This window comes from Lepidochelys kempii, chromosome 15, assembly GCF_965140265.1.
Source record: "Lepidochelys kempii isolate rLepKem1 chromosome 15, rLepKem1.hap2, whole genome shotgun sequence".
Classification (NCBI taxonomy): domain Eukaryota; kingdom Metazoa; phylum Chordata; order Testudines; family Cheloniidae; genus Lepidochelys; species Lepidochelys kempii.
Window position 1 is genome coordinate 11,649,266 of NC_133270.1, and position 24,202 is coordinate 11,673,467.

The 24,202-nt window shown below is 44.0% G+C and overlaps 1 protein-coding gene across 5 annotated transcripts in view; it reads right to left on the bottom strand.

The window, feature by feature from the left end:
• PISD (phosphatidylserine decarboxylase) overlaps positions 1 to 24,202 on the bottom strand; it is a 44,106-nt gene that overhangs the window by 7,121 nt on the left and 12,783 nt on the right. For 3 of the 5 annotated variants that reach the window (XM_073313096.1, XM_073313095.1, XM_073313097.1), the window contains 4 exons: positions 20,880 to 21,055; positions 4,011 to 4,247; positions 3,291 to 3,429; positions 233 to 379 (listed from right to left, as the gene is read on the bottom strand). In XM_073313096.1, coding sequence (XP_073169197.1) covers positions 233 to 379; positions 3,291 to 3,429; positions 4,011 to 4,247; positions 20,880 to 21,055 — 699 coding nt within the window. Of the gene's footprint in view, positions 1 to 232; positions 380 to 3,290; positions 3,430 to 4,010; positions 4,248 to 6,863; positions 7,030 to 9,577; positions 10,669 to 20,879; positions 21,056 to 24,202 lie in introns of those variants that run through there. The other 2 variants (XM_073313098.1, XM_073313099.1) reach the window with 2 other exon arrangements.

Below are 24,202 nucleotides of genomic sequence, written 5' to 3' on the forward strand. Positions count from 1 at the left end.
CATCTTCAACATTACCAATTTAACTCAAATATCAGACTATTAAGCCCTGAAATTCATTAGCACAGTATTCAGGATTTTGGGGAAGCATGATCCTCAATGTGTTTTTTATGACAAATAGCTGCCCTCTGATTCTCTAGCACATCACAATTCAAGTGCTCTGACTGAGGCATCTCTCAGTAATCCCCCTGCTTTTACACCTGCTCTGTTTCCCCTTCATGGAAGTAGAATCTACCTGGGAAGTGGCGTCTGTGCGACACTCTCCAGTCAGTGGGCGAGTGGAAGCAGTGATAGTCCCCAGGCGCCAGGTAGATGACACAGTGATAGAGCTCGTTCCCCTCCTTTGTGACTAGCTGGTTCTGGAATGAGTTGCAGGATGAGGCTGCAGTGGAACAGCAGAAGACAAAAGGGGTTAAAAAGAACAACCGAAATAATCTGTGAGAGAATGTATTGTGAGACAAGTCTCCAATGGGAAATGTGCTACTATGATACTCAGAAAACCAGTGTTAACAGCAGATCACTAAATACCGCCCACAAAGTGACCCTGGGGGCATTCACTGGCAAGAGAGCTTAATAGATGAATCAGGAACAGAATTCCAAACATGTAATAGCCCTCAGTGAACACATTTGTTGGGACCATGCAGAACCCTTTCAGGGTAGAATCATAGAATATCAGGGTTGGAAGGGACCCCAGAAGGTCATCTAGTCCAACCCCCTGCTCAAAGCAGGACCAATTCCCAGTTAAATCATCCCAGCCAGGGCTTTGTCAAGCCTGACCTTAAAAACCTCTAAGGAAGGAGATTCCACCACCTCCCTAGGTAACCCATTCCAGTGTTTCACCACCCTCTTAGTGAAAAAGTTTTTCCTAATATCCAATCTAAACCTCCCCCACTGCAACTTGAGACCATTACTCCTCGTTCTGTCATTTGCTACCATTGAGAACAGTCTAGAGCCATCCTCTTTGGAACCCCCTTTCAGGTAGTTGAAAGCAGCTATCAAATCCCCCCTCATTCTTCTCTTCTGCAGGCTAAACAAGCCCAGCTCCCTCAGCCTCTCCTCATAACTCATGTGTTCCAGTCCCCTAATCATTTTTGTTGCCCTTCGCTGGACTCTCTCCAATTTATCCACATCCTTCTTGAAGTGTGGGGCCCAAAACTGGACACAGTACTCCACATCAGGCCTCACCAATGTCGAATAGAGGGGAACGATCACGTCCCTCGATCTGCTCGCTATGCCCCTACTTATACATCCCAAAATGCCATTGGCCTTCTTGGCAACAAGGGCACACTGCTGACTCATATCCAGCTTCTCGTCCACTGTCACCCCAGGTCCTTTTCCGCAGAACTGCTGCCTAGCCATTCGGTCCCTAGTCTGTAGCTGTGCATTGGGTTCTTCCGTCCTAAGTGCAGGACCCTGTGCAGTACCCATGTGCAGGGTACATGGTAAGGAGAGGAGTCAGCCTTAAAATTAATTCCTTGAATGTCTTCAGTGTTGAGCATGCTCTCAGGCCACACCTTCTGCAACTATAAACTAAACATTTTCTTACTTGTGTTATTAACAACCCTTTGATTACTAAAACAGGAAGAATTACAGAAATCCAATTTACTTCTCACTACTGATGCTGTTCACTTTTCCACTTCCTTCAGCTTGGACAGTGAAATCAGACTTGTCAGTGTTTGGGTTGGGTAAATGCTGCAGGAGAAGGCTTCTGGCAAATTTTGTAAATTTGATTTTACAAAAATCTACATTTTACGCCACGCTGAATTGACAGGGTTCCTTAACTCCTAAGATTTCATGTAAACTGGAGGCTGATACTTGGATCATAGAGGGGGATACAGAGCATGCAGTGGGAGGGATTTGCCTTGTCAATTTTTCCTTTGCTTGCTCCCTATTACTTTAGGGACAATTCAAGCTGACCGTATGTCCCTCTTCAAAGGCCCATTGTGGCTACAGGAAGCTTTGAAAGAAGAGTACCCAGAAGGTAGTTCTTCAAGGCCAAGAATCAGCATTTTAAAAAGCTCGTGTCCCTTTAACACACAGCTAGGTTTTAAACATCTTTGAAGTCCAAGCCCAGAAGAATCCAACGAACTTTAAAGAGCCCCAGCTTCCCCAGACAAACAGCAGGGGCTTGAGACGGAGTCTCATAGAACACAAATAATTTGTCTTAAAAGACACCTCAGAACTATTGGGGTGTAATGTCCCAGCTTACAAAATGCTTTTAGTTGCATTTGCATACACATCACAAAAACAATTCTGGAGCTTTCAAAAAGGGCTTCTTTCTGTCACATATTGTCTATACACAGGTTTAACACAAGATCCTGACACCCAAACCAAGGGCTTTGAAGACAGCTCTATTTCCACAGAACAGGCACAGCAAAGACAGTGACAGCACAAACTTCCTCACAGTGCCCCAGCCCTGACCTAAAAGGCAGACCTCTAGGCATGAGAGCAGAGATCAGTCTCCATACAGGGGATGCTGCTGCATAAATTGGGTCTAATAGACTAGTTCATGGATCTCAAACTAGAATTACCAGGAGGTCCGCATGAAGACTAATACATTGGTCCGAGGACTGCATCACTGACGTTACCCCATCCCCCTGCTGTCCCTGGCCCCATCCCCACTCCACCCCTTCCATAAGGCCCCACCCCACCTCTTCTCATCTTCCCCAGCCTCATTCCAACCCCTTCCCCAAAGTCCCCACCCCAACTCTGCCCCCTCCTTGCCCCTATTCCAACCCCTTCCCCAAATCCCCGCCCCACCTCCTCTCCTCTCCCTCCTGGAAACCACTAAGTGCCACCAAACAGCTGTTTGGCAGCAGGAAGCGCCTGGAGGTAGGTAGAGGAACGGGGACGAGGCACACTGGAGGGGGGAGCTTGACAGACACAGGAAATAACTGGGGCGGGGGGGACCCCCTGGACTAGTTCCTACAGCTTCCATCTTTGCTAGCCAAACATCTGGACATGTTTCAGCCTCCCAGCAGGAGCAAGCCTCATTATGGTCACAAACCTTGAAGTTACCCAGAATCTACCCAATATAACCATGCACTTGAGGGAACTGAAAATGTAAAATGTAGAGAAAAGGGCTGAATCTGAGGCTGAGGCTGCAAGTGAGGGACAGGCTACTAAGGAGATAGAGGAATCCAACATGGAACATTACACCCCACATGTTATTCCTCAGTTTGAGCTATAATGAAGCAGAGTTGCCTAGTTGAGAGCAGATAGCTATGATTCACCCCGTCCCTGCAATTACCAGGAACAGTGAAATGACAGAAACAGGCTAGGAGGCAACTTACTTTGGCTAAACTGCACATCTTCTGTGCTGGTGCACGGCCCGAGGAAGGACTCCAGCGAGTAGGTGACACCCTTCACCTGTTCCACTTCGCAGTTTTTCACTTGTCCAAAGTTCAGAATCTTTCCATCTGAGGGACTGATCTACAAAAAAAGTAAACTGCAGTGAAAATCCATGCATCTCTCACACTTAGCCATCAGAAACACAAGTCCACTGATCATTTGAACCCCAACATTTCACATCTCTTCCCCTTTATATAACCTCTCGCCCCCACACAGGGATAAGCCTAGCCTCTTTTTGTATAAGACCTTTGATATTTTCACAGAAAGAAAGGCAAATAGGAAGGCCCGTGAGATCCAGAAAGACCATTATTTGTTCGAAGTGAATGCCAATGCTGTGACCACTACAGAGACTTTGAGAGCACCTGGTCCAGTCCGGTGTCTCGAATAAATCAGACTGGACTTTTACCTACCCCAACCAAGTAGTTCAGTTAGGGCCATGATCTGTTGCCATACAGACAGGCTGGATATGGGTGTAACCAAGAGCAACAACCCATACAGAAAAGGGGTGAGTGACAGACCCACAACTCCAGTCAGGCCGGCCCAATATTCAGAGTTTTGCCTACAGACATAGCACACGTTCCAAGGTGAGGGATGGGAACATTTACACATCAATGTGTAGCTCCTCTGGAACAAAATAAAACATTGCAAACCCTCCTCCTCACCACACTGTGATAGCAGCAGACTGGCCGGGACTGGGGCTTCAGCTTTCTGCGGAAGAATTCGCTCAGGTTTCTATAGTGATGAAGATCTTCGACAGCTGCTTCTTTCATGTTCACTCCAAATGTCCAGATATACAGGCTGTAGACAGGCTTCCGGAGCCAGGTGGGCAGCTCGACCTGGTTCAAACGACCCCAGGCTCGTGAAAGCAGTCGTGTTGGTACTGATTTGTACAGAGAAACCTAGAGAGAAAGGTTTCAGAGTAGCAGCCATGTTAGTCTGTATCCGCAAAAAGAAAAAGAGTACTTGTGGCACCTTAGAGACTAACAAATTTATTTGAGCATAAGTTTTCGTGAGTTACAGCTCACTTCATCGGATGCATTCAGTGGAAAATACAGTGGGGACATTTATATACACAGAGAACATGAAACAATGGGTGTTACCGTACACACTGTAACGAGAGAAAGGAATCACACCATGCTATTTCTGTTTGTTCTACCGCTTTTAGCCCTTCTTCCCTTTGCTCCCAAAATGGAAGAATCCAATTCATTCCTACTGTGACTCCCTTCACTTCAGTGGAGTTACACCAAGGATGAATTTACCTTGAAGTCTTCAATAAACCAAGACCAGAACCTTACCCTCCCTGCCCCCATGCTGATGTGTAGGGATGGGGGACCAGATGAAATGAAGACCACAGCAAAAGTAAAGCCAATTTGGATGTTTCATCTGTTTTGAGAAAGAGATAAAAAATCCATTTTGTCAGTATAATTTCTGTTGTTGTTTTTGTTGCCTTAAGGCAAATAATAAAAGCACAAACCCATTCTTCCAATCGCAGCACAGAAGTCCTGCCAGCCACCTACAGTGGAGGGCAGCTACAATGCATGGACCCTCTTCCCCTTGTATGCTGAAGCTTCATATGCAAGTTAGTGGAAACTGCTCCCAGGAAGCTCACAGAGAAGCTGTGCATTTGGGACATTCTATTACAGCACTAATTGGAGGCAGTGAAACATTACTAATATATTTATTTTTGTGAACAACCCAAAGAAAACTGACTTAGAAATACATTTCTGTTGGCATTTCAATGCCTAGTGTGTTGCTTCTCCCAAGCCCATCTATTTCTGGAATTATAAAGTACCTTGTCTACACATAAAAGGTGCACTGCTTTTAACTATACTGGTATAATTAAAGCAATACAACTCCTCTGGTGTGGACACAGTTACACTGTTCTTATACCAGTGTAGCTTATTACCATAAAGACAAATAAACTATATCCATATATTGCACCTTTCTACTGGCATAACTGTGCCACACTAGGGCTTATACCAGTGTAACTATAGTGGTCAAACAAACAAAAAATCACACCCCAAATGATAGCTTTATCAGTAAAAGAACTGTGTGTACACCAAGCCTTATTGTTTGGGCAATCTCCAAAAACTCACCCACCTGTTGTTTGTGGTACGTGGTATCACCCACACAGCTCACGAGAGCATGTTGTAATCCCAAAAACATAGAGGAAGGCTGGAGCCTTCTGAAATAAGTTTTGCACAGTAAGCTGTTTTCTGAAAACCTCTGGTAAAAGTTTGCAGAACAAGGTGGCTGGTTAATTCCAACTCCGAGTAAAAGGGTTCTCTCATTTCTTTCCTAAGAGGCACTATTTATTCTCTACTATATGGGTATCCCTCAACGTTAGGACCTGCAGAATGTAGCAATACAGACCCCTCCAGAGAACTGGTCTTTTAGCCCGTATGTTCTATTAAGCAAATTTATTTCACCTGCTAATGGATAATACTCCACTCAATTCACCTTCACTCAGACCAGTCCAGTATTCTGAGTTTTGACTGTGCTATGGATGATGCTTAAAAATAAAATCCAACCATTAGAGAGAGAGCGAAAGAGCACGTCAGCTTAATCTTACTTCAGACTGAAATGTTTTAAACCATCTATTGTTACAGGTAACACTTTAGACCATGACAATAGAAGGATGAGAGAGAAATATTGTTCTGTTTTTTCTCGTGTTTACACTTTGCACATTTGACAGGCGTTGGACAGAGTCAGTTTCATGGTATCCCTGTAGAAAGAGTTTCACCTATTTGTGGACAGTCACAGAAGAGATTTAAAAAAAAAAGGGGAGGGGGGTGATTGCAAAACCACAAAAATTGGGAAGACAACTTGGGGACAGGCGCAGTGCCTGAAAATACATACTTCACTTTTGCAAGTGATGGGGTTTCAAGTTGATAGTCTCTGTTTAATGAAATAGCTGTCAAAATGGCATCCTCTCAAGAGCACGCACATTTGTATAAGTATGCAGGTCCATGTACTGAAACAAAATTTCATCATTTGAGTCAGGGATGCCTGTATTAGCACATCCTCTGGGCAGTCAGCATTCCAGGCGCCCAAGAAGGAATTGAACAGCCAACCATTCTCACACACAAATTGCAGCAGCAGAGAGACTACATGAATGTGTCCATGAAAAGGGATGGAGAAGAGGCGTGGTCTGCCTTAGCCCTAGCTCTGATATTTGTGGGTGTTACTATCTGAATAAATGCAGCTGTTTCCACTGATTCCCCAGCTTGGGAACTTGTTTGTTAGGGGATCATAACAAATTCTATGCCCTGAAAATTCATCGTCTGTCTCTGAAAGGAGAATTACATAATCCCTAAAGCTTCACCACAAAGGAAAAAAACCACACGCAGTTGGGGGAGAGGAAGGTATGAGCTGCAGTTCTGCTTTAATATCAGCCATCAGCACCATGCTGTCTCCAGCTCTACTGTAGTCTCCCCCTGCTGCCAGCCTCCCTCCATTATAATAGAACATTTGCCCACAGGGTTGTTACAAAGGAGAGACCTGCTCACACTTACCCTGCTCATAGGCCTCCATCCCACTCTGGTCAAGGGTTTAAGAGCACCGAAAGGCAGAAGATAATAGAGAATAGTCAGAGGCCAAGAACGGAGTTTCAGAGCAGGCCTAGACATACAGCTCAGCTGGCCCAACCTCCGCCTCAGGGCCAGCTGGGGGAATTGCAACCTGTAGGATCACATACACACACAAAAGGGTCAGCCAACTCAGCCTCAGAACCACCAGCTCCTGACAGAGTTTGTTCAATGCTTGTCAGTGATTCTGCAACTCCCTGACTGGTTCAGATCTGCTCCTTTCCCAAAATACAGGAGCAGTTCAGCTCAAACATGAGTATGAGCTGCCTGGGGCACAGGACAACTTCCATTATTCATGCCTACCGGCAAATTAATTAAAGGCAAAACCTTTTGCATTAGACAAAGGCTGAGATACAGGTGAAAACAAGGCAGCAACTGGTCCAGCCAGGTAATGCTAGAACATACACAATATGATATGGAACACCAAAAGGGGGAAAACCCAGGAACTTCTTTCAAACACCAGAAGAATAAGTAGCTACTCAAGAGGAAACATTTGCCTGTACCCTCTCCAGCTCCTGGAGAGTTAGAGTGATCAGCCCAGTAAAGCACTTTGAAAGCTAGCAATCTAGGATTCTAGGAATAAAATCCCTATTTAGGGCAAAAGTGTTAGGCAAGTGCTAAGGAAAGAACAGATGATATTCCAGTGAGACAAACAGCCACAAACCCAGGGCAATGTCGTTTCTGGCTCCAGGATTTCAACAAGATCTGGCATAATGGGAATCCTGCATTTCAGAAGTTACATCCACAGTGCTGTTCCTATATGCAATAGTGGGATGAAACTGACCTAATCCTAGACTCTCATTCTGTTGGGAGAGAGACAGCTACAGTGCCATAAGCACAGTGTGCTCCTGCTAAGGGAAAGGGAAGTGCATATACTTGCTCCTCTCTCCTGCCTGTTTTTAGCAGCAGCAAGAGGGACTCATGCCTGTACCTCCTGGTCTTGTCAGGTGAGCCCCAGAAACAGGCAGCAGCAGAAACTGTCAACATCAGACAGTACCCATCTGGACATAGACACAATAAAGTCAGGGTAAGTCCTAGAAAGGATCACAAAAGCCATTGGGGTCAAACTGAAGTGCTCCTGCAGCAGGCCTGCTAGCAGTTGGTTCCATCTGGCCAGCTATTTAACACTTCAGAGACAAACAGAAGTGGGATTTGTGAGTTAGTGCACACTGCCCAAAGAGCAGAGGTCAAAAGGCATCTTTCAGCTTTTACATTTCTTATTGGGCACCTCAGTCTTAGATAGATGATACAAGAACTAAAACACACATCTGCCAGCGTAGCAGGGTAGTTACTATCTATGGCCCATTCAAACTTTGGCCTCTTTAGCAACTGTGTTTAGGTGGGGTTTTCTGTGATGTAGATGCCTGAATTGAGAACAAATTCATTTCACACAAAGAGCCATCAGGTGGCTGACAGACTATGACTTGAGGTCATTACCAGTCTGGGCCAGAATTGAACCAGTGACTCAGCATGGAAAAGCTCCAAACCTCATTCCTGTTTCCACAAGACATCTCATTCCTCCAGTTTTTGCTGTGCTTGAGTCTTCCCTGGGCAAACTCTCTTATTCCTTTCTTCTCTTGGGATCTCCCCGGGGTACCTCATGCTTAGCCTCATTCTCAAGATTTTCTGGGTCTCATCATTAGGTTAATGTCCACCCAACCCAGGACAAAACATCCAGGTCTGTTTGGCACTGTGCTAACAGCTGGGGAACAATTCTTCTCCCTGCATCTTTGGAGGTGACCTAGTGTGCTGAGCATGACTATATGTGCATGCTGATTGGAAGGGGAAGGCTCCTGCTACAAGTTATTTTGAAGAGCACTCCCGTCCCTTGCAGGATGAAAAAATTTGAAGCGTGAGCTGTAACACACTCTACAGTTCTCTCCAAGAGAGAAAGGAGCTGGGAGACTAGAAAGGGTCAACTTGCCCTTCTGAGGACTTGGGTCAAAAATTAAATCATCACCTGAAGAGATGCAACTGTCACCATGTGGGCTCAAGATGGTGCCTTTGGCTCACCGATTTACTCTGTAGGCTAATGTTACTAACTCCAAAGCCAGAGAATGGCCGTGTGCTGGAGTGCAAGAAAGACCTGAGTAGCTGAAGTATTGTCTCAGCAGCGCTACAGCAGGCCTCAACAGCGTGAGGCAAGACCAGCGCACAGCACAGGAATAAGAGAGACAACTCACCTGCAGCTCCTCCTCCCTCTCATCCGCCAGGGCCCAAGAGCCTGACAGAGAGATGGCCTCTCCAAGAGTTTCAGAGGACAAGGTACTGCTCTTCCCTCCCATCTCCTTCTCCCTCCCTTCACTGCAGACGATCATGAACCAATCCCTGCAGAGCTGCATCCTGGCAGCTGGCTCTAAAACCCCCTTCCTTCCCATCGCCTTGGCCTGGTTTTAGAGGAATCCCTCTCTAGATTTTTTGCTCTCCCATTGATCAGAAGGGGACCGGAAGAGAAAGGAAACATTATTTCTCTTGTACAACAGCAACCCCTCCCTTGCCAATTCAGCGCATAAGGAGATTTATAGTAATTAGGCCAAACAAAGGTTTTGCAGATGGCGGTCACTCCTTCTGCCCATCTACCCTCCCTTCCTTATCTCGCCCTTCAATCGCCATCCTGCAAAGCAGAAAACACCAAACAGTACCTGAAACGGGCTCTCCTATTTGGTGTGCCCCCGGCAGAGCCAGCTGGGCCTGGACTCTCCAGTTGCGGGTGCTGCTCCCCGGCACAGCTGCCGCTGTTCCCTGAACGTAGCCTTCGGACATGAATTTTAACTTTGTGGAGGTTGTAGCAAGAGAGAGGAGGGTTAGATAAAGCTTTACAGCATCTCACCATTTCCCTGCGTGCAGATCTGGTCCCTGCAGGGTGTTTGACTGACACATCATCAGGATGGCGGTCGGTCGTAAGTCTCAGTCTCTCTCTTTTTTTCTCTACCTCCCCTTCCCTTGCTCGCTTCGGCACAGGAGGGAAGACACGATGTCACAGCTCCTAATTCCCCCGCTGGTTTGTCTCCGGCTTCCCTCTCTGTCTCTTTCCCACTTGCAACTCAGCTACGAGGTTCCCAGCTATTGCAAACAAACAGGCATTGTATCACACTTCAGCAACCCTCTGCAAAAGCAGCTTTGTGCGAGACAAAAGCAACCTTTGCCAATAAGCAGCCCCTGCTCCTCTCTAGCCAAGGTTGCCATCGAAGCTCAACTCCCAAAAGAACACTCTGCAGTGTCAGGCTGCTAGTAACTAATGCACTATGATCAGAACTGCAGCCAGCTGGCCACGCACAGTTATCCCAAGAGCCAGCCTGAATGCGAGGCTGGGAGGAGGAGGGATGGTGGAGAAGAGGAGGAGGGAGATAACTCATAGCTTCAATTCTGCACTGCAGTAACTGCAGCTAGATCAGTTCTGGACTACTGAGCAAGTAGATGTGTAAGCAGACACTCACTCTGCCAGAAAACCCTTTCCTTCTCACACTTTCCAGCCTGGGAACAGAGGAGAGGAAAGGGAGGGAACATCTTTTCTACCTCATACAGTCCAGTTAGAGACCAACACCCATCTCAGGACACCCTTTCCATCCCACACTGTCCAGCGAGGGAGCAGGCAAAGACAGAAAAAGGGAAAGAACGTTCCCTTACAGATATACATCCCTACACTGAAACAAACAAGTTCCCGTGCCAGCTTGAGGAAACAGGCTCTGCAGAAAAAGTTGAACAGATGCTTTATAAAGAGCACAAGACTTCAACAATTTTTACATCCAGCAAAACTCAGAAACCAAACCACCAGTACCATGGGGGCAAGAGAGGTTGTTGCAGTCTTGAAGACTGCACACCCATTTTGCATGGACAGATTTTGGAATATTCATTGGGTGAGAAGTTCTCTTCCATATTGCAAATTATATCTGAAAGCTGTTGACTAAAAACTGGCATTTCTGTGTCTCTTGGATTGTCACCTGGATTGCTAAAGAGGAAAGCTAGCAGCAATAGGAAGCCAGAGCCAGAGATCAGAACTGAGCTTACACCTGGCTTCTGTGTCAAGTCCAACACCACAAATATTTTATGGTTCAATATTTAAGCAAAATGGTTAAACACTGGTTTTTGTCAAAACTAAGGTAGATACCAGTTTAGTATCTCCAAAGCATGCCCACCCTGCTAGTGCCACAAGTGATGTGGAGTGAGTCAATGAGGACTTTGCTGCATAAACCCAAGGTTGGATAGGAGGTTATATATTGTGCTGAGGGGAAAAGAAAAAATGGGGGCAAATTTTCAACAGAAGCGTGATCTAAATCAACAGTGTCCCTTTAAAAACAGGTTTAAAAACACTTAATCAGACTAAGGTGGAAACCATTTTCATCACCAAGATCACAAGAAATGCTCAGCATGCATGCAAGTTCCAGAATCTGTGACAAGGGAAAAAATACAGCACTGGTACAGAAAGGCCAGGAGACAAACAGTGCTGTCTAACAAACATTTTCTCCTCCTCCTCACATCCCAGACATGCAGGGACTCCTACACACAAGGAACCTGCATAGGGTTTTCCTCTTTGTTGTGATTCTAATCTTGTTCTCCAAAGGACCCCACCCACACTTCACATTTGCTATGGATGAGGGAAAGGCCAGAGCAAACAAGTTTCATCTGCACTCACAATTTATTCTACTCTTCCTTCAAAAGTAGGTGAGGTAAATACACATTTCAGTATAGTCTATTTCAATGGAAACAGCCCAATTATCTCTCTCCTTTCAAAGAACTTACCACATCCTAGATCAAGAAGGCAGGGGTTTATTTCCCCAAGATTTTACAAAAGAGTGGAGTGAATTGAACAGCCAACCTGCACCCCAGAAGTGAATGAACATTGAAAATATAATTCCGTTGTTTAATGTTGAGACTACTGTACATTCAGATAAAGTTCATGGAAAGGGAACATGTGATGGGGGCTACCCCCTTTGGGGCAAAAACCATGGCATGATCGACTCACCTTTCTAGGTGAAGTTCCCAGGGAGAGAGAGGGATTTCAGTACTATATAAGCCATACTGCTCCATGGCTACACAAAACTCACCTCCTCTAAGTAAGAAGCCTTACATTTCTCTTATGTTCTGTCCTACTGACCCCATTACACTCATCAAGATGCAAATAATGACTATTACCCATGGATGAGAGTCTGCCCCTCTTCTTGGCTGAGACCCGCTTAAATACTGACATACAAACATACATGGCGAGTTGCCATGTCAGCAGCTACTGCACAGGAGGGATTAAGGATACAGCAGGGTTTGGCTGCTCAGAATCGAAAGATGCCTGCAATGGAAGAAAGGGGAAATGACTGGATCCTGGACCATGCCAACCCTACTCTCAGCCCAAGTGTTCTGAGGAAGGGTGAAGGAAGGGACTGGCCCAACTGAGCCTGGGCATCAGTTACTGAATATCCCCCCCGCTGAGCGATGAATGTGACGGATTTACACCTGGATTTCTTCTCAAATCTCAGGACAATACAGCAAAGCCTCTCTTACTAGCGTCACTGATGGGCCTCAGAGTTATCTAACTCTTCTGTATGGGGAGTCTGGGGCTTCAGCCCCAAACCACCCCTACCTGCTTGAACTCATCCAGAATTCATCTTCAGTGAACAAAGGAAGTAATGACCATCTGCACTATAAATCCCCTGTGGAGAATTATCTAACAACAAACAGCTAATCTGTCAGCTATGCAACTCCACTCTGGTCCATCAGTTCATATAAGCATCAAATCCAGTGACCCCGTTTAATTACTTGTCTTCTTCTTATTTCTCAAAGCCCTTCCCTCAGGACTCCAAAAACACTAAGCCGGCGGATTTACAGGAATCAGAGACTGGATTAAACACACAACTGTACATTAAACTGAAATGACATAAGCATGCAGGGCTGGGTTTAGAATCATCCAGCCTGGATGCTACAAGCCTCTCCCTCCCCACTTTCTTCACTTGTTAACAATATTGCCATTTAAAATATATGGTATAACTTAACACGTACTGTTGGGGAAAGATGTATGGCTAAGCATAAACCATACAAGTGGAACAAAAGAAAGTATCAAGCAGCAAAAGGTAGGGGTATTCCAAGACCCACATCACACTATTATACAGAGGAGATCCGCTGCTAGTGACAGGTATTAGTTTATCATCAATGGTTTCATTCTTTTCTCCTGACCATAGTCAATACCTTCTGTTTAAATTTATAGGCACAAAAAATCATCTCTCTTCCTTCCTCACCACCTTATTATTCTAGAGAAATCCAGCAGGAGAAACAATAGCTTCCTCAACAGACAATCAATCAGGAGATCCTGCTATTCTAAGAGCATAACAAAAAGGTGCTTTTGGATATTAGGGAAACAACCGTGGATTGGCTGTTGTAGAAGTCACATGATTTTTAATGCTGTGTATTGCACTCCCTAGATTCCTGCTGGCAGGTATGTAATCCTTAACTCTTCTTTGTGAGTGTCAAGGCCAGGGATCAGCAACCTTTGGCACACGGCCCGCCAGGGTAAGCCCCATGGCGGGCCGGACCAGTTTGTTTACCTGCCGCGTCTGCAGGTTTGGCCGATCGAGGCTCCCACTGGTCACGGCCGCCGCTTCCCGCAGCCCCCATTGGCCTGGAGCGGCAAACCGCAGCCAGTGGGAGCCACCATCGGCCGAACCTGCGGACGCGGCAGGTAAACAAATCGGTCCGGCCCGCCAGGGGGCTTACCCTGGCGGGCTGCGTGCCAAAGGTTGCTGATCCCTGGTCTAGGCACTGGCTGCGAAATGTACTAGATGCCCTGATACAGCAGGTCTTTTTCCATCTCTAGTTTCTAGGATTCTCTTGCCCATTTTTTATCTCAAGCGGGTTTCCTGTAATTCCCCTTCTAAGAGAGAGGTTTGTGTAATTAGCTTCCTTTAAATGTATAGTTGCGCTTCTCAACAAACAGAGAAATAAATCAACTTTTTAGAATGGCCATAAAACATTAGTTTATTCAGCACTAAAGACTGTGCAATGTTTTTGGTAAACAGTCCTTGATCTCTTCTCCGGGGCAAGGAAACAGGTCTTATCCACTTTCGTAAAGCAACATGTAAGTTTATGGCATTCTAAGTATTTTGTAATATGGTTCTCTGTGGTTCTATAAGCATATTTAATTTCATATACTACCTGATAAAATGCCTTTCACCCAAGGTATTCATAAAGCCAATTCCCTTCTAGGATACAGACATCTAAAATGGAAGCATAAGGAGGGAGGGGGGGAATGGTTGTTTTAGACCTTCCTACTAAAAAGGAAAGCTCTGTTAAGCGCTCTAGAATCCTGAGTTGGAAACTGAACAAAGAAGCTGTAAGGCCTCACATACAGTTCAGAAACCTACATGAAATACTAACTACACAAATGCTTCAGACTGGGGGCCGGGGTTCTTTTTAACAAAGGGACTATTAACTCTCTCAGTGTTGGTTCCTCAGATCAGCAGAACTGAGAGATTTCTAATACACCAATTCCTTTTTCATCTGACCTGAAAACCCAAGAAAACGGTGACTAAAGAATTGGTGCTCTTTGGAAGTTAGGCCTCTCCGATCAGTATTTGGAAGTCTAAAAGTGCTTACCTTGGCTGTACAACACTCCTGGCAGCTGCAGAGGCTGACTCTGAATGAAGCTTGTTTCAGTTCCTTCACAGACTTCTTGTTTTTAATCTACTGAAATGTGACATTGACCTGGCTTTTTTGTTTGGGTTTTTCTAAGACAAGTGAACAAAAAAATGGAATGTAACCCACATAAGTGTTCCTGACAAATGCACAGAAGACTGGTGCACCAAGAGGGAGGAAAAAACTCTAATCCATGCCCTGCAGAAATCATATGCATTGATGTGTCCACATTCCCATCCTATTAATCCCAAACCACGGTCCTGTTTCCAAGATCAGTTGATTGTGACCTTCTGGTTCTACACTACTTCTTCCGTTTCCTGGCCGTGAAGTTGGATGTATCCACGACATTTAAGTAGGAGTCTGCTGTATTGTGGAGAGCTACATGCTGTGGAGTTTAGTATTACTCTCTTCAACAAAACAAGCTCAGCAAAAATGTGAAACTTAAGATAGTTTTGTTTTCAGCTGGATGGAGCAAAATGATTATGTGAGACCACCACTAAACCCAGCAGGGCACCAGCCCCCAATCATGATCACCCTACACCCAGCAGTCACTACATCCTTAAATAATACTAAATCCCAGTCCTCTGGCCTGACACTGAATCCAACCAACCCAGCACCCTGCTAGACAAAGGAAGCTATGTCTATGCATGCTGTAACGCACAGAAATAAGAGAGGGTTAAACATAAAGCGATCTGTGTTCTTTGTTACCCACACACCCGCCCTGGATAGAAAGTATTAACCCAGCTGCCTATGCATCTTTCTATACTCTTTAATACTACCCACTGATATTGCAAAAAATGTTCGCTTAGTTCATCAGGATTTCTGAGCTGTAATCCTCGTCTCATGTCAAAACAAGCCACAAAACAATTGTCTCTCACATTTATACAGTTTCTAACAGTTTACACCCTAAATCGGGTAAATGTGGTGAACGCCCCTCAGCAGAAAAAATACATTTTACTATAATATAGCAACAACTTATTTCCCTTCCTCACAGTAGGTATATGCATTTCACCTGCAGTTGTTGCTGTTGGCCAAAATAAACCTCTAAAACACTCCTGGAGAACAACTTCTCAGATCCCCAACAGCTGGCTGGCTCGCAGTCTGTCTACTAGATCTGATCTAACTGCTTTTTGCTTTAAGAAAGCAGCACGATGCAGCTGGTCCTCCTGTCCAGCTCATGTTTCAGCCATTCAGACTCCAGGGTGGGAACTGTTAAGGACGTCCCAATATCATCAAAAGCATCTGCATTCCCACAAAGCCCCAGCTCTCTTTTTCCCCTTTAAGAGGAGGAGACAAGGCGGAAAAAACTGAAAGGAAACTAAAAAGGAGGGGGATAAGACTGCATGACAACATAGTCTCTCAGTTCCCCAGATGGCTTCCCAGCAGTGCATTTACAAAACAGCAGACTCATACCAGGGGCTTGGGAGATAGTATCCAGGCCTCCGTTAACAAATCGCCAACTGAACACATATTAAGACGGTTTAGGCTGAATACCAGGGAAAGTTTCTGACGGTAATGTCTGTTGATCATGGAATAGTCTCCGAAACAACCATATTACTTGGGGAATTTAAAAATTGTACTGGACAAAGCAATAGAAAATGTTCACTACAGAGCAATTCTCCAGACCAGGGATTAAATTTCATACCAGTTGGATAGAAGAGAGCATGTATGTAAAATGATCCAGTTTGGATTTTCTGTTGCTGTTTTCTGACATATTTCCAGAAACGCTGATGTACATGTTCCCAGCCAAAGAGTACATACAGTTTTATAAAACCCTTCACAACATTAAAATAGATTGCTCAATAGGTGTCTTGTGCAATGAAAGAGACACTGTAGCAAAAACTATCCATCTAAAAAAACAGTGTGAACGTGACATTGAACTCTACAACATCTTAGGACTAGCTGAAAAATGTAGGGGAAATTGTGGACAACACTTTTGCCACGTCACCCCACCGTTCCCCCTCTCCCTGTTGAAATTTGAACTGTTTTGAAATTTTCTGATCAACAGTACAAGAAATCAGAGATTTCTTTTGTATAATTAGACATATGTCCATACAGCACTCAGGCACCAGAAAAAACAGAGGAGAAGGTATGACACATAACAGGACACCTGGTCTAGGGATAGGATTTCACTCTGCAGAGGCAGAAGAGCCAGGGTATGGAGTCGCACAGGTGGAGGATTTTTCATGGATTCTTTCTTGGGATATCCTGGTCTGTGATTCAGGATCTCCCATCACAGAAAATACTATTACTACACCACCATGTGCTGCCTTACTAAAATGGTGCCTCACTTGTCCACAAGCAGCACGACAGAATTATCCCTCTGCTACCAACCCATCTCAGTAGGAAACACTGATTTGCAAAAGTGGTGAGCACCCAACAGATTCCTAAACATGAATTTAGGGACCTAACTTTAGGCTTCTATTTTTTAAAGTCTTGGCCTGTGGTATTAAGCTTCCCCTCCAGAAGAGCTGGTTTTCACCCTGTTATTTGCGGCATACAATATCAGATGTCACTATAAACTAGTGCCACCTCCTAAGGTTCACTGGGTTCTCTAAAGCTGTATCTTTACTTGGTTTTTGCCACTCTTACTATGCCACCATTACACAAAAAATAGAATTGCAAAACAAATGAGATAAGAACTGTGGAAGCAAATAAAGGACAGCAGTAAGGAATTCCCCTCTATTTAAACACTCATCTTGTCACACTGTTTATCCAAACTCACTCTTTGGCCAAGGTTTCCTTGTGTAAATTATGCTATCTGTATATCAACAATGCCACAGTATCATCAGAGAAGGAAGTGAGTGGAATTACTCCTGGATACTATATATCCAGGATACTAGGCACACAGAGGCCTTGGCCAGAAAACGTTCTCTGATAGATTTGCGCTTACTGCCTCAAATTCCTTCTTCCACCTGTATGATAAATATCTACCTCTTTCGTTCAGAGCTCTCTGCTTTGCCTCATCTAATTAAACGAAAGCTAATCACACCCTTTAGTAATCACAGAAGAGACATACTAATAAGTTAATCAGTTCAAGCTATAAGCCACATAATGTCTCCAGGAAAGTTATGAAGAAAGGTCCACGCCAGAAACCAAGTGTTCTCTGTTTTCCTGTCATAAATGGAAGCAATACATTAAAAATTTAAGGCACAATGGGCCTAAATTAAGTTAAATATTGTTTTAGTCCTTCCTCTCCCTCACAAAGATTTTGTAAACTAATATAAATAGGAATATTTTCATGATTTTAAAAATTCACTGAAAAATAGCATATTCACTTTACTGCAGCGATATCCTCGAACAAACCAGTGCTGTGCTAATGCATGAGAACCAGTCACTGAAAATGACTGTCCTAGTTTCAATGATGTGCAGCATCAGTGGTGAAAAACACAAATGAGATACATAAAATTTCAGCTTTAAAGAAACTACATGTGGCATACAGCTCTTCCATTCAGGACTGATTTAATGCTTTGATGAAGGATAATCACGAGAAGACGACAAACCCTTGAAGACCATATTTAAGCCTTTGTTTAGTGACAAATATTAATGATACATCCTGTATGAAAGTTTTCAAAATATACTTGAGGCAGAGAGAAGAAATTGCTTCTACCCAGTTTCATTTTTTTATATTCCAACTCTACTTTTTTGCTGATCAAGATGAATCAATATTGACACATTATATATGGTTACATACTAAAATAATTCAAGTAGGAATAATTATTGAGGCACAAGTTATTGCTTATTTTTTAATTTATTTCTGATTGTGCATGAATATATACACTTTGCTAAACAGAATGAAAAACAAAGCTCTTTCACAAGGGACCATATCTACCTGCAGGTTTTCACAGAACCTAGCACAAATAATAAGCGTTTTGCCAGTACTGCAGCATTTCAAATGCCTCTCTCCCTCTAAGCTGTCCCCAGGCTCATCCCCTGGCCTTATAAACAAGGAGATAACCCTCCTCTCTCCCTTGCCAAGTTTGCTTCCAGGGATGCCAAAAAATGCAGAAGGGAAATAATGCAAAAACACAAGTCAACAAAAATAGATGCTCCAGTTTCCAGGGAAAGGCACAATATAGCTATTATTTTGTTTCAACCCTTCGTTGTTTGTAACACCCTCTTTGAAATCTGAAAATTGTTTCTCCCTTTTCCAGGTATTTCCCATTTGGCAGCCTTCCCTTCCCCACTCCATGAAAACATACAATGGAGAGTAAGCCAACAAAGTAAGTATCTGAAAGCAAGTGGGAAAACCTGTCAGTGTGCTGTGTGCGTACCTGCTCACCTGGAATCCTGCTTACACATTTGAAATTCTTTATGCAATTCCTCCCTACACAAATAAATCCTTCAGTACCAGTCTTGTCTAAAGCTACATCTATGCCTGTACCTCAGAACTTAAAAGCAACGCCAAAAAAAAACACAAGTCAGAGTATTAACACAATGGAATAAAAACAGTTTGGTAAGGAAATATTTCAATTTCACACTTCCAATGGGTTTCTCAACAATGAAAAAAAATTTTTAACTATGAAAAATACTTTAGTGTCCTTTTAAATACGACTACTTCCCGGAAATTTACAAGTCCAAATTTATGGTACATAAAGCCACACAATCTTTTACTAGCCCTATTCTAAATAAGTTCAAGCAGTTTGGGAAAGGAAAGCCTCGAGGATAGATTGCAAATAAATCCCTCACAAACTGTTACAGTACAAACTGTTCACATCTGGACTCTTAGGATCAAATCCAATTTGGGTCCCAAGTAAAAGTCAGTTTAGGGATTCCAGTCTAGTCCCTAATATACATATGCCCAAAACACAAAACTACACCAACTGGCTAAGCACTCAGAAATGGAAGAGGAACAGAAGGATGCTACAGGTCAGCTTGAGGCAGAGGAGCATGTTCTGCACTGGCATCAGTCCCTCATTTTCAGAAATGACAAATTTACTCAAAAACAGAGTGGGGCAAATAAAGTAGTTTGTAACTAGCTGCCTGTATGTTTTGCAACAAAACAAACCTAACATATACATAATAAACTGTCTGGTCAATGTGGAACTCTATAATGTATTTAATGTTCTGTACATGATATGACAGTTATATGGGGTTGTGTAATTTTTCTGTTTTTTGCTAAAAATGGGTCATTTAGGTTACTACAGAACACATCCATGCACCTGATATTCATACTTCAGTTTCATTACAACTTATAAAGACAAAGTGACAATACTAAAGATCTACAATCACTAGAGTAGAGAAGGAACCACCTTTGAAGGGACAAGCTCTCTTTAATGGTGCTCATGAGCTAGAATCATTAGAGATTAAGGTGATATTGTTCTGCGAGAAAGTTCTCAGAAGGTGTTCACAAGGGATCTAGATAAGAATTGCCTTCATACTAATTCTGAATAGTAGTCACATTTGCATGGTACATTCCCTATCCAAGGATCTCAAAGCTTTTCACAAATATTAATTCAGCCTCAACTTTCTTGTGAGGTAAACAAGAATTACTCACACTTTCACAGTGGAAGAAATGAATGCATAGAGAGATTATGTGACTTGCAAAAGATCATGCTGCAACTCAGTGGCAGAAGTGAGAATACTACCAATAATTCCTGAATCCCACTCCTATGTTTAGGGGTTAGACAGAGCAATCTCCTTCACGTGCGCTGGAGACACCTATCATCAACTAGGATAATAAACTCATCACAAAATGTTTTTCAATGCTCATATATGTAACTGCAGAATGCCAGTCTGTATCTTTATTCTGTATCATATATACTGTTTGTATTTCCTGTTTTAATAAAAAAATTAGTTGTGGATGGCTTTGGATGGCTTTTATGCTAGATTTCCATTTCAATACACAACAGTTAGCAAATTTTGAAAGTGCATTAAATCTTCAGATATGCTACAACTCACTAGCATTATAAGAGTACTCCAAGGCTGGGACATGAGAACATTTCTTCTACTGAGCACAAGAACTGAAGTTCCTTTAGAATTGCTGCAAACCCCACGCCTTATGCTCTATGCCAGCCAATCATCTTTTAATTCTATCACTAAGATACAAGTGAAAAAGAAACGGACTTAAACTATCCAAGCTGCATCTGTTACAGCAATTGGTAGAGGAAATGTGTTGGCTGTACTAAGAAATGAGAGACACCTACAGTTCTTAACATGTCATTACATTGGCTTTAGCAAGCAGGACTGGGAGGTGAGGAAAAATGCTTTATGTCTTCTGTCGGTTCTGGTAACAGAACACAATCCAATTTTTCCCTTGTTGAAAGGCAGCAGAAAAGTTTGTAGCAAAATGTGGCATGTGGTACAAACCCATCACAAATATCTTACCTCCCATTTGCTTGCAAGCTTGATCGGTATCTCAATGCCCATTTTCTCCAGCTGCTCCTCCTTGTACTTTTCATATTGTCTGTATCCTGCATATCCCCCACCTGTGGCCACCAGAAAGTGGAAAGGGCGCAGTCGGAATGTTCGCACTACCGGTGCAGTGTGAAGCTTTCTCCTGTCTAACAAGAAGAGGCAGATCTTTAGGAAACAGGACAGCCAAAGGGTAAAGACGAAGTTATAAGGGAGGAAGGTCAGATCAGATGCTGAGAATGTTAGAGAGGACTGTGTGTCACTGTGTATGCATGCTGTCATGTTCCACTGACACACGAAATGCGTACAAGGTCCTGTTACTGAGGATCCACATACATAAAGATGGGTCACTGCTGACCTGTGCCACCAGCAGCCACTTCCTGAAAGCATAACTTGTGATTTAATGCATCGCTGATCCCCAGCCTCCATATCAAAAGACACTCTGGAAATCATGAAAATCTTGTTTTCTCAGATTGTTTGGCTGGGGCCTGATGAAAACAGCACCCATGATGCACGAGGAAAGGAGCTGACAATATTTCCAGTACAAACCCGGATTTTTACTTTAAACAGACAAATCACAAGAAATTAGCTGAAGGCTGACGCTGGCATGATACTGACCAAAACCAGAAGATCATATCCAGAACTCCTCCCTGGATTTTAAATATTCAGTGGAGTGGTGAATGTCACCTGACCCCATTTCAAAAAAACATCTTAGATGGGAAGTATACTTGAATTCTAGTGAAATGTAAAGATGAAGGCTCTTTCCACAGCAGAAGTAGAAGTAGTTCTAACTATAAAAATATTTAAATATGGTTACTGCTTACACAGTTTCCGTCCCAAGCAGGCAGGGATGGCATCAAACTGTATTATACCCCTCCCACTAGGAAGTGGGGATCTATAATACCATTTGGTTAGTACAGTTCTCAGTGATACAATCCTGTCAACACTACTCAGGGAAGCTGCATTGGAACCTTGTAGCTAGCATCAAATACATTTAAGTAAGGCTGTAATTTCATAGACTTTAGAACAAAAGGGATCCTTAGATAATCTAATCTGACCTCCAAGGGCAGCCTCCCCATTGGTGAATTGAACCCCAGTCTCCCTTGTGACAGACAGGGATACTCACCACTAATAAGAAACATAGTTGTTCAATATGCTGTTCCCAGTGTGTGCAGGATGGAAGCATTTAACAAACTGCAACGGCTATGGATGGGGTTTTTTTGTGTGTTTTTTTAAATGTGCTCTTATGTTACTCCACATTTAAATACTCTTTCCAATCTTTCTCCTCTATTTCTCCATCCATTTGATATATGCATTACTGTAATTACTCCTGAGGGCATTCTGTGCCAAAAAATTAAAAATTCTGCATACAAGTTTTTAAAATTCTGCAAATTTTATTTGTCAAATAAATGTGGAGACTCCATTGGGGAGCATGGCACTGGCTGCACAGAGGTGGGAGATCACTGTGCTGCTCCCGCCCCAGGACATGGACTCAGTGGTGAGGCTGAACCCAACCTTGATACAGCGCAAGGACCAGGCCTGCCCCAGAAACATCCCAGGGCCCTGCCCCTCCATGCCAGGTTCAGCAAGGCAGGATCCAAGTGTGGAAGAGCTTAGTGTGGGGGAATCTAGGTGTGGGTTGTGAGGGGCGGGCAATCTGGGTGCACGTGGCTCAGTGGGGGACCTGGGTGCAGGGGGGATTGGATGCACAGGGGCTTGTTGGGGGATTCTGGTGCAATAGTAATGGAACTGTGCCGGGGGGTCTAGGTGAAGGTGGTTTAGGCTCAGCGGGGGGGAGGAGGGGGAGTGATAGAGCTTGGTAGGGGGGTCTGGGTGTGGGGGGCTTAGAAGGGGGGTTCCAGATGCTGAGGGAGTAGGGCTCAGTGGAATGGAAATCCAGGTGACTTGTCGGGGTGGTCCAGGTGCAAGGGGAGTGGGGCTCAGGGTGTGGGGGGGATGGGTTGAGTATGAAGGGGTCTGGATGCATGGGGGTCTGGATGGGGATGCAGCTCCCTGTACAGTGATCCCCCCAGCCCCACAGCTGAGGAGAGATGAGTGCACGAAGCGTGGGGAGAGAGTTTGCAGAACTACAACCGGGGGAGAAATATGGGGGTGGGTCCTCCCCAGCCCAGCCACGACTAGCAGTTGAGTCTGGCGCAGGTTTGGAGCCACCAGCCGGGTCTTCCTCAGTCCCACCCCTTCCCCACAGTGATTTACCTCTCCGCTGGCTGCCCTGGGCACCTGAAACATACTGCTGGGGGGGGGTCGTATGACCACTCTTGTGGCTTCCCTTTGCTTCCCTGTCAGAAAGTCATTTTTCTGTGGGGAAGCAAAGAAATCTGCGGGGAACATTAATTCTGTGCATGCACAGTGGCACAGAATTCCCCCAGGAGTAATTACTCCTCCTGCTGTCCCCCTGCAACACAGTTTGCCTATGCTTCATTTGCTTTTCTGATTCCCTATCTCTGTCTTTGGCTTTGTATTCATTTCCTCTACTCTACCTTTCCTGTAATCTGTCTGCTCTTCACATCATCTATTTTTCATAGCTTCCATTTATATAGCCCCCTGGGTTTCTTTTATGGTTTCCAACTATCTTTTTTTCTACATTTGCCTTCCCTTCTTCAAATAGTCTGTATCTTTTTTCTCCCTTGTCAGCTGGGCACATGGTCCTAGAGATCAATGACTAGGAAGTAAGAACACCTAACCTCATACATGAGGATCAGTCACTGATCTAGGCTGGATCATCAGGATTCATGTTAAGATGGTACATTGCCCAAGATTGGGCAAGGAACAAACAGCTCCACATCACAGTATTTTAGATTTATTTTCTGTCTTTATATATGGGGTCCCTCAAAGAGGTGCTACTTCACCATGGTTAAATATTAGAAGTTTTTACAGTGAATAATCAGCTGCTGGAGACAGAAACAAGGCATTATATACAATTACAGTGTAATATAGCTTTGTTGTTCTCACCATAGAGGTCCCAACCACCATACCTTTCATTATGGCTATATGGTAAGGGGAATCCTGAAACCCTATGGTTAGATGCAGGCAGGGGAGGAGGGGTGTCCCTGAAACTTTTTTCTCTTGTAGCATTGGGTCACAGTATGGAAAAGGTTGAGAACCACTAATGTCGCTAATTGTTAATTGGCAAGCTCCTCTTGCACAAGAAACAAGCCTTACACATTGAAATGTTTCCATTTTCTGACAAGGAGGATACTTCTATGCTGCATTGTTACAGAGTAACAATGAGAGAGCAATAATAATGAATGCTAATACCAGTACATTACAATAGC